This window comes from Cucumis sativus, chromosome 2 (assembly GCF_000004075.3).
Source record: "Cucumis sativus cultivar 9930 chromosome 2, Cucumber_9930_V3, whole genome shotgun sequence".
In the NCBI taxonomy this organism is placed as follows: Eukaryota; Viridiplantae; Streptophyta; class Magnoliopsida; order Cucurbitales; family Cucurbitaceae; genus Cucumis; species Cucumis sativus.
In genome coordinates, this window is record NC_026656.2 from 18100456 (window position 1) to 18111331 (window position 10876).

At 29.8% G+C, this 10876-nt stretch overlaps 1 protein-coding gene across 1 annotated transcript; it reads right to left on the bottom strand.

The window, feature by feature from the left end:
* LOC101205200 (mannose-P-dolichol utilization defect 1 protein homolog 2) lies at positions 1–5085 on the bottom strand. Its single transcript, XM_004142828.3, has 8 exons — positions 4784–5085; positions 4205–4358; positions 3247–3319; positions 3022–3088; positions 2642–2701; positions 1287–1347; positions 1161–1202; positions 1–579 (listed from the first exon to the last, which is right to left on the bottom strand). Exons 1-8 carry the CDS (start codon positions 4928–4930, stop codon positions 476–478), a joined length of 708 nt encoding a protein of 235 aa, XP_004142876.1. The 5' UTR covers positions 4931–5085; the 3' UTR covers positions 1–475.
* Positions 5086–10876: the final 5791 nt, after the last annotated feature.

The following is a 10876-nucleotide window of genomic DNA, read 5'->3' on the forward strand; positions in this document are numbered from 1 at the left end:
TTCCAAGTCTAATGATCTAGTTTCAGTCACTTTCCTTAAATCAAAGCATGTCATTCACAATATTCTGGACAAAAAAATTACCAAGATGGAAAATGATCATTCTGACTGCAGTAATTGAATTAGAATTATAATATAAGCGCAGTACATTCCACCTCCTTCCCCTCTACAACACCAGATATAAATTTATGGGGGCAGGCAGTCAGGTGATCTTAGCCCAAACCTAATGAATGATTCCAGCAATCAGTGTGCCTTTATATTCCAAAAGAAAAGAAAGAACTCTGGACTTCTTGTAATAGTCTCGAGATGGATTGTGTTCAGCAATGAGCTAAATAGTAAGCTTGAGAAATTAACACGCAGTATGAAGCGTCCAGTAACCTTTTCCTTTTAAAACATTTGACTTTTGTTCACCTTTACTTACTATATACATGCTTTCAATCTTTCATTACGGCAAAGCCGCAGCTTTAGTCTTCATTCTCTACTCTGTTTTCTTCTCTTTCTTTACATCCCTCTTCTGGTATAGAATTATCTGACTCAAAATGGTTCCGTTTGTTGCAATAGAAAGAGCCGATCCCAGGAGAACTTTCACAACATTTAAGGACCACAGTTTGTCAAAATGAATAAACTAGGAAAAGAGATTAAATGGACTAAATTAAGTATTAACAAGAAAATAAACGAGCGGTTACTTATAAAACTAGAGAGTGCCAGTGGGGAAGCAAGTTTTCACAGATCTAGAGGAATGTCGGTTGCATTAATATAATTTTTTTCAAACAGAAAAAAGGAAAATTTAATTTTTGGCTTCAAGTCCATAATTTTCAAGAAATGCAACTGATGAAAGCAAAAAATAAATAAATAAAGATTATTAACAAAATTGGAAAAGGTGTAGTGTAAAAACTCAACCGAGAAAAGCTCAAAACTTCATGTATTTTACAAAATCAGTGTCTTCGAGAACTAATACCTTCGGACGAAAAAATTAATTCCTAAAAATAGTTACTTTACTTGTTAGAAGTTTCTAAAATACGTCATTTCTTGCAGTATAGAATGCCGCTAAGACTGATTTTGAATCCTTATAAGATGTTGTCGCTGTAACTACTACCCGAACAATTTAAGAGTGGAAAGGAATAAATAATAAAAAAAAAATTTGACAATTTGAAAAAGGATACCGCTGCTTGGTGCATTTTCTTGGATGCTGGTGAAAACCCTCACTGCAAAAGAAAATATAATAAACACAGATATCTTCACAAGAAAAGTAATGCGACCGACTAAATTTCATTACGCAATCATCTTACCCATAGCACCTCCAAAGTTCATTAAGGATGTTAAAAAGCTAAGCTCCCCAGTACTTTTGTTCTGTACAGAGAAGATTGTTTCTTTGAATAAAAACTTTCATTGAAGAGATACGAAAAAGAAAATACAATTAAGACAGGGTATCATCAAGCCAAGGAAGAGATCATTTGTAAATGTTGGTGATGCAACCAAAGTCTTACATTCAATAGATAAGGGGAAGGTCAAGGGTATTTAAGTGAAAGAACAATTTTAATTGGTATGAAATTTTAAGTAAAACCGAAGGACAGCTATGTGGACGACTTATGTACAAAATGGACAATATCATCCAATAAGGAGATTTGTGGAGGGTTGTTGTCTCTAACAATAAACAATACATGAAGAATACTGAAAAGAATCTCAGCACAAAAAAAGGTAAACACACCGAAGGTGGCAGAAAATAGAAGACTAGATGGCACGAAGTTATGATTTATTTAATGGCCACTTTCAGCAGCTGTAGAACTTTCTTAAATCTTACCAAAATCTTCAAACAAGGGAAAGGTAAACTCTCACCAAAAGTCTTAAACTGTCATTGGTTAACATGATAACAGTTGTTTTGTTATTACGATGTTCGGATCACTTTCCTAATATTTTGATTTCAAATTGGAGAAATTATCATGACAATGGTACCCAGTATCATTTAACATTTCTCTTTTCTTCTTTCCCTTAGGGAATGTGGTAAGGGAACTTGATCCAAAATCAATTATTCATATCAAACTTACCGGTGTCCCAGTGTCTTAAAAAGCCCTCCCGGGCACACATCTAGGGTCAAGGCATAGGTTTGGCACCTCGCCTTGAAAAAGAGAGGCTAGCAAAATAAATCACACCTTAGGCGAGGACCTTTTGAGAAACCTCAAGGGTCAAAGCCAAGAGACTTGGGGCATTGTTTTTTTAAAAAAGAAACAGTAATAATCAGGTTTTTTCCTTCTTTATAAACCAAATTTACTAAACCTATAGGCTACATCTTGAATCAGAAGCAACTAGCTTGCCTCTGATGAGGAACAAAGAGAAGTATTTTCCTCGTATGAAAAACAATGCCTAATCAACAGAGTTACATTTTTTTGGATTTGAGTCATTTATTGTACCTATTCCTACTCATTCTACACTTCGTCCCCCCCACCCCCCTCTCGTCTTTTTTTTTCCTTGATGAAAGCTCGGTTTCTTTAAAAAAAAAAAAAAAATCAAATGTGGGTTGAATGAAAGAAAATAAGAGAAATTTCAGCTTTGTTCTGAATTCTTGCGGCGTTCATAAAACAGGAATGATATGCCAATATAATAATAATTGAAAATTTGAAACCGTATAATAGAACCTTCAACTTACAGAAAAGTTCTTCCATATTTGTGGGATCCTCGAGAAGAGAAAAATTGCATGTTGAGATGCCTGAAATGTAGTTTCCAAATTAGGAAAGTATTTATTACAACGCTATTACAGCAGAAAAACTTCAACACACGTAAAGGTAAGTCTTTCATTTTTCTTGATTTATTTGTCGTCTTTGAGGAATAAACAAGTACATTAGTGACAGAGTGCAATACAAATATCTAAAGAACATTATACAAGAAACCAAGAATGTTTAAAGCATGGATTAAGAGATAAATCTTTCCCAATAACGTATGCAAAAAAAATAAATCTTTAATAACAACAACAAGAACAAAAAAAGAAAATAACACTTTTGGTGCTAGAGCGCAATATCTGAGACTTACGTATAGAGCTTCAAAGAGGACAGGGTTAATTTGACCAGCTAAAACTGTTGGCGCTAAAGCACAATATCTGAGTGCCCAGCGTGTGAAGGAAGCGGTCACAAGTTTCTCGTTCTTTTGGAAAAAATATAATAAAAACAGGAGGATCTCAGTTGTAAGTTTCTCATTATTAATGAATGCGACAGGAAACCAAGCAGAACCTGAACTAGTGGAAATCAAATAGGATACAGTAACGCCCTGATCCACGTTTTCATACCAATAGGTTGAGAGTAATAGTAGATAACGGCAACCAAAATTATAGCTGTGGCAAACAAAAAGGACGAAAAATAATGGCCATCAGAAGAGGATAATTCAATATAATTTATAGCAAAATCATCCATGCATTTGAGAAAACAAAATTCAAGCAAGTATATAAACAATGATTCTGGAAATGCAACCCGGCGACGACACAATGTGCAATCATGAAGTAAGAGTTAGATTAGCTATTTCAGACAACTCCACTTTTCTTCCAATATTATGGAGAACTTGATTTATCTATACGACCAACAGTAGCAGAGCACTGTAGTGAATAGGAGGTTATCATTTACACTTGGGTTGAACTTAGTTGACTACGGTCCTCAGTATAAACAACATCGTGTTAAAGATAGGCCAATGGGCAGGGAGAAAATTATTAACCAACCTTAATCAAAACAATTTAAAAATAAGAAAATAAACTAGCATCTGAATGCCCTACGCTAGGTCTTCCTTAATGTAGTGTACTAGGTCAAGGTTGTATCAATTGTGAAAGTGTAGATTCCAAGAAAAATGTTACTATCTGCTCGTACAAAAGGGTGTAAATTGCCCACCAAAAATGCAACTTCATTTATTTTTATCTATCAACTACCATAGATGTCTAACCATGTACAGAACGTAAGATGACATATAAACTGATATTAAAAGTAGTATTCTGTATTTCATTGTCCTCGTCAGCAACCCACTCAAATCGCAACCTTAAATTGGAACGTAGGTTTGGATATATACTGACATGTGTCTTGTGTAAATCTTGGTAGGTTATTATCATATAGTTTACTTTTTCTCATTCTGACCATTTGATGTTTCAATTATTTTTCTATCAGCGACGCATTTTATTAGATGTTTTCAGAAAAATGTTTCCGTGGAAGTAATTTTCTAGTAGTTCTAAATATACCTTGAACCAAGAGAAATGCCAGTTCCCCATAAGCTGAAAATGGAAGTCCTTTGTGGACACAATAAGCCAGAGCAATAGTGTAACCCACAACCTCTAGCTCAAAGGATATAACACTAAGTCCTCTGACACTCTGATGTTTCAAGATCTTCATTATCTGCAGAATTTTTTTTTTGCATTAAAATGATGGCATGAAGTAAAACAAATATTAAGAATTATTCAAGCAGAAACATTGAACTGAGAGCAACATAAATAATTTGTATTCAAACGAATGGCCCTTCTACGGTGATTGATTTAGCAACTAATTAGACTTAGAACAAGCTGCAATTCTTAGCTACAGCCCAAAAAGTTTTAAATTACTCCTAATTAGGTGTCAGATGCTTATTAATTATCTTAGCTAAAGCACAAAAATTGTTCCCAGACATTTCACGAGTCTTGAATTGCATTACACGAACTAGAGGGCAAAGTGGATAACATTAATTACAGATGCAAGAGATAAAAGAAATGGATCCAATCACATTTTTCTTGATAAAGCGAAACAAACATAATTGTGGTGTAGGGAGGAAGGAGAGAATATGTTGCCTGAGGAAGTTTGACGGTGGTTGAGGCGGCGACAATGCAATAGCCGAGGAGCTTAGAGATGAGGGGAAGCAAGCAATCTTTCTCCGGGAACTTGCCGTGGCTAAGAGATCCGAAAACACAGCTGAAATCCATTCCAAAAAACTCCATCTCCGCCCGCGTTCTATAGATTTCAACGCTGACGGAAGGAAGACGATGATCAGTACAGGATCCTTAGCTGAAACGAGGACTTTCTCGCCGATTTAACCCGGCGCAGTACTTGTTGTTGGTACCCAAATTTAGGCTACAGATACAAGACGGCACCGTAGTTCTCGATAAGATAATGGGCTTCATGTCCAAAATAATGGCCCAACAATACACCATCATGGGGCCCAAGTTTTTTCTAATTCTTTCCTTTTTTTTTTTTTTTTGTAAATATAACCATTATAAATATGTTTAGCCTAAAATGTATATGATATTGATTAACTCAAATTTCTGAAAGAAATGTTCTAAATTTACTAATATTTTACATAAATATGGTTAAAAATACCAATTTACCTACATATATTATTAATAATATATTAAAAATATAAAAGAAAAAAATGGGAGTAGACCATAATTAATAATTACATTTATTAAATATTTGATGTAAATATGGTACGTCATTAATTATAATATGGTAATGTTATAATTGAAATGTTCCCTTAATTATTTTTATTTTGGTGATTTTGTTAAAAAAAAATATTTTCACTTGATCTCTTTTTCACTTTCCAATCTCTCTCTCTCATTCTTTATTTTATTTTGCATTTTTTTTCGTATATTCCACTTAATTATAGTATATACTGATAATGTGGTGTATATTTTATCAATAAAATGTTCTTATATTAATTTGTTTATAAAAAGTGGGCTGACAATGAGAGAAATCAAGGACGTGGGTTATGATTTAGAAAATAAATAAATAAAAATGCTTTATTCTTCAAATTCGTTGAATATTTGTTCCATTTTCTTCACAAAAACGTTGAATAATAGACGATCGGTGAAAGTATAAGCGGTGGAGAAGAAGAACATCGGCGGTCGACTAGTACAGTGATATTTCAAAAAAAAAAAAAAGGCAAAATTTAAAGGTCTGTAATAATTTATATTTTGTATTCGAAATATATTAAGATATATTGAGTATATTGAATATATCATCATTTATGTATTATTGAATCTATGAAGTAGTATATACGTAAAAAATTACAAGATATACATTATGTGGTAGTGTGTACGTAAGAATTTAAAAAAAGTACTTATCAAATACATAATCTGGTATATAAATGCAGTAAGAAAAAATCACAAAACATGAAGAAAAAAAAATGTGTATGTATTATTAAAAATATACAGTAGTATATATGTAACAAATCACAAAAAGTAAATAAATTATTTAGTAGCATATATGTAAGAAATAAAAAAAAAAGTACTAGATGAATATATAATCTGTGTACATATTGGTATATATAAGCATTAAAAAATAATCACAAAACATGAAAAATAATATGTGTATGTATTATTGAATATATTTAGTAGTATATATGTGATAAATCATAAAACATAATTTTATTATTCAATGGTAGACCATAGTATATACAAATAACGAAAAATTTAATAAAAATTATATGTCCAACATGACAGAAATAACTGAATAATAAAAAAACAAACAAAATAGAAGGAACATGACCATAATATATGTTACGAAACAGAAGAAGGACAATTTTTTTTAAGAAAAAAATACATGACACGGAATGAAAGAAAAATAATATACCAAACGAAAAATAAAAGAAAAATATTAACTGTATGTTTTGTAGCAAATTGAAAGGAAAGAAAAAACCAATTTATGAAATACAGATGGGAGAAGAAAGCTCACAATGGATTTGGTTGAAGAAAATAAGGAAATTGGAGGAAGAAGACAAAGTCGTCAACAATGTCATGATAAATTCACCATGAGAATAACAATATATAATTTTATTAAATTATTTCACATTCGAAAATATTTATTTTATATCGAATTAATAAATTATTTCAAATTAATTTTTCTAATAAAGTTATACATTATAATTTATGAATATAGTATAATTAAAGAAACAATTTGAATTTAATTTTAAAATTTTGATATAATTACTGATATAGGTAAGGTTATAATTGTCCTATAGGAAATCCTAATCAATTTATTTAGATATTTTTTCTTATAAATATTTTAAAAAGTTACAAATGTGTCTAAAGCTTTTTAATTCTATTAAACATTTAAATTGAATAAACTCTTAAAAAATGTTAGTCTACTGACCATCTATATTTTAGATAGAAGCTAGTTTTTAACTTAAACAAATTTAACCATTCAATATGGTTAACAAAATACAAATCAAACAAAACTTTAAGAGGTATAAAAATAAATAAATTAAGCATGATCTTTTTTTCTTAAAAACAAATAAGATGTTAGGTAGGATATCAAACTTTTAAAACTTTTAACTCTACCTAATTTTTATTTTTTTAATTTAACCATCCAAACTTGACAGACGTTTCATTATTTTTTTTAAATTTTTTTGTTTGTTCCTTATTTAAATAGATGAGAATATGAATCTAATTACGATGAAAACAAATAAATTTGCAGATGTTATTTATTATAAATAAAAGTGGCACATAAGAGCTAAAGGGTAAAAGAATAGACTAACAAATTGATATAATTATAATAGTTGAGTAAGTAAAAGTGGGAAATTAAAGCGTAAAAGCAAGACTATTAATTCAGCTGTGACCATCTTGTTTGGTTGCACAGATATTGTTGGAGTGGAATGAAATTAACTAATTACGAGGTCAATTAACATTAATTAATTCATACATAGACTTTGCTTTAACCTTTTCGTGGTCATCTTTTAATCAATTTATCGATATTATTATTGGTTGCTATTCAAAATTTCATACGTGGATTCAAGATATTGCTTCATTTGTTTATTTATATTTTTCTTTATTGAAGCACAAAAGTAAAAGGCAGTGGAACGTAAAGCAATTAAAAGAAATTAAAAGAAAAAGCTCCTTGTGTTTGAGAATAAAAGAGAATACCTCACAACTCATCATCCAGCGTAAGTGAAATCTCCTGTCCCACCGTTCATTTTAAATAAATAACAAAACTCTATTCGTTCTTCCGCACAATTATTGCTTTCCTTTTCCTAACCCCAAAAAAACAAAAACAAAAACAAAAAATGCTACATTTAAGTTATATTATAATTATAATGTATTAGATATTATATTAAATTTATCAGTTTCATCATCGAAATTGTCTTCAGAGTTTCTATATTCAAGACGATTTAAACCGTTTTTTCTCCAACAGTTTAATGATCAAAGTAAAAGAAATCATATTAAATAAAAAAAATTAGAACGAGTTACAAATATGACAAAATATCAAAATTGTTTATATTATATAAATAATAAATAAACTCATACACTTGTCTACTGTAGTCCATCATATATAAGTTGTGGTATTTTGCTATATTTGAAAATAGATATGTAAGTGATGTTAAATAGCGATTTTACGAATGATGAAAGAATTATTTATAAGTAAATGATTAAAAATGATTCCCATTGTTACACTTTTAAAAGTCATTTGGACAGTTAGGAAAATAATTTAAGAGATAGAATAAATAAATAAAAAAGTTTATGAGAAAAAGGCATATTGGTAGAGACAAATGGAAAGGGATCAATATATAATCTGAGAGAGAAATTTACCGAGATGTCAAAATTTCAAAGAGAAACAGTGTCCAACATAAACAAATTAAACAAAAGAAGAGAGGAGATAAAACAGAGTCGGAGAGAATCACAAAAATTATAGAAATAAATTTAAAATAGTAGTTTTTTTTCTTCTAAAATATTGATGAAAAAATAGTGTCCAACATGAATAAATTAAACTTCATATGATTAAATAAACTTACTTAAAGATTTCAATTGTAAAAATTAAACCATGATATAAAGTTTATATATTGGGGTGAAATGGCACGTGGGGCTAGGCGATGATGGAGTAGTCACCTCAGAGAGTATTAAACCAATAATTAATATGGTAAAGGAAATTGCAATTCTCATTTAGGAAAATAATAATAATATCCGTACACAGAAAGTAAGAAATGAGCCTATGCCTAAGTCGTTGTCTCAAAAAATAAAAAGATAAAGCTGCTCCCCCAGTTTTTTCTTTCATACTTTATACCATAATTTCACCATGCTCATTTCTGCATGGTTACTTAACTTCTATGATTAATTAGTCTGCATTTCAAATATTATATAACTTTTACAGAATTTTCTAAACTCTTTTTAAAGAAATAATTTATAATCAAAAGAGAAAGAAGGAAACAACACACCTATTAATATATATGTATTTGATAAAAAAAATCTCTTTAATTAATTTTTATTGTAGTAAAACACATTTGGATAAAACTAAATTCAAAACCGAAATCATATCATGGTTTATCGTTTGCTAATTAGTGGACTCTTTTTTCTCTTTTTAATTCCCATTTTGTTTCCTTTCACTAGTCTATTTCCAATTTATTTTAAAATAAAATCAAACACATAAGTATGTTTGTCTAGTAACATTTTTTTTTTAATGGAAAATCAATTAGTTAGCATGTAAGGTATCATTATTTTGTGTGTTGAGTTTAAATTAAAATTGACTATTGACTGTAGTGGTAAAATATAACCGATAGAGAGTTAGGTAGAAAATATTTTAATGTTAAACATATGAGCATAGAGTTGGAGGCAATAATTCAGAAAGACCTTGGGAGTGGGGTTTTTGGACTTTTTGGACTTTTTGCATAAGCTTTGCTTTTATTCCAAATAGCAAATAACTTTTTCTTTTTTCATTAGGAAATTACAATGGATATGATGCTTTTGTTCTTTTATGAAAGTATAATTAAGTAATCAATAATATATATATATATTTTTTATATGATGCTACTTTACCATGTGTCTCTAATCCGATAAATATGTCACTGTAAAAGAAAAAAGAAGTTTGCTTTATCGAATAACGGAATAATGTGAAAGAAAAAAACTTAAGACTAGGACTTGGAAGGAAAGTATCATCTCTTTAATTGATGAGCAATCCATTCCCTTTGCAGTATCTCGTTTGCTATGGCATTATGATACGTTAAGTTATAACATGTATATATATACAGCCTCTCTCTAGCTAGTCTCTGTATTGTATATATAGAAGTATCAGTATTTACAAAATAAACAAATAAATAATTTTTTAGTATAACAATTGGGTTGGGGAATACCGACCGGTTGGCTCTTGTACGTGAAAATTATCACTAAGATAAGCTCGATTCGAGGAAATAATATATCTTATTGATTCATAGAATTTGAGTTTAGTTTCCTTAATTCTATTATCTGAGCCTTTGATTTCAAAATATTATACACTTCTAGTTCTTTTCTTTAGAATTTGATTTTGATTTAGTTATTAGGTCTTATAGACTACAATTTTACTTTCAAGGTGTATAGATTTTTGTTTCAATTTAGTCTATATGTTTTCAAGATTTACAACTTTAATATCTCCATTATTCACTACGTACACTTTAGTCTTTAATTAGAACAACATTTATTGATTTATTTAAAGTCATTGTATGTAACATATCAAAACCTAAAGCTTATGGACAAAATAAAAGCTAGACCAAAATCTAAAACACCAAGAATATGTTTCCCTCATTTTCTTTAAACCTAAAAACAATTGCAGATACATTTAAAAGAAGTAATTTATAGTTTAACTATCACAAACTTGGTTTGGACGGTTTGAAAAAAGTTAGAACTTTAAGTTGATCAAATGATTCGATCAATTTGTATATCAAACCATGTGAAAGTTAAATTTCAACTTCCTCCAGACCCATAACCCCAAGGATAAAATTTAGGGTTTTGTACTTTATCTAATGTTGTAGCTCAATAATTTATCCTTAAATCTCTGGTTGCTAACATACATGTTTTGAACACCTTTTTTCATATAATATTGTTCTGTAATCCAACATTTTTTACTAATACCCATTTAAATTGCGACAATCTCCTCTAATCAATAATCTTCGTGTTCAAATGAGTACTAAATTTGAAAGGAATCCT

What these genes read in the sequence shown, in the direction of transcription:
- LOC101205200 (XM_004142828.3), bottom strand. Translation starts at nt 4,930, where the DNA reads ATGGAGTTTTTTGGAATGGATTTCAGCTGTGTTTTCGGATCTCTTAGC. An exon ending in ACGTGGATCAGGGCGTTACT is followed by an intron (nt 3,089 to 3,246) that starts GTATCCTATTTG and finishes CTGGGCACTCAG; the next exon opens with ATATTGTGCTTTAGCGCCAA. An exon ending in AAATATGGAAGAACTTTTCT is followed by an intron (nt 1,348 to 2,641) that starts GTAAGTTGAAGG and finishes TTCTCTGTACAG; the next exon opens with AACAAAAGTACTGGGGAGCT.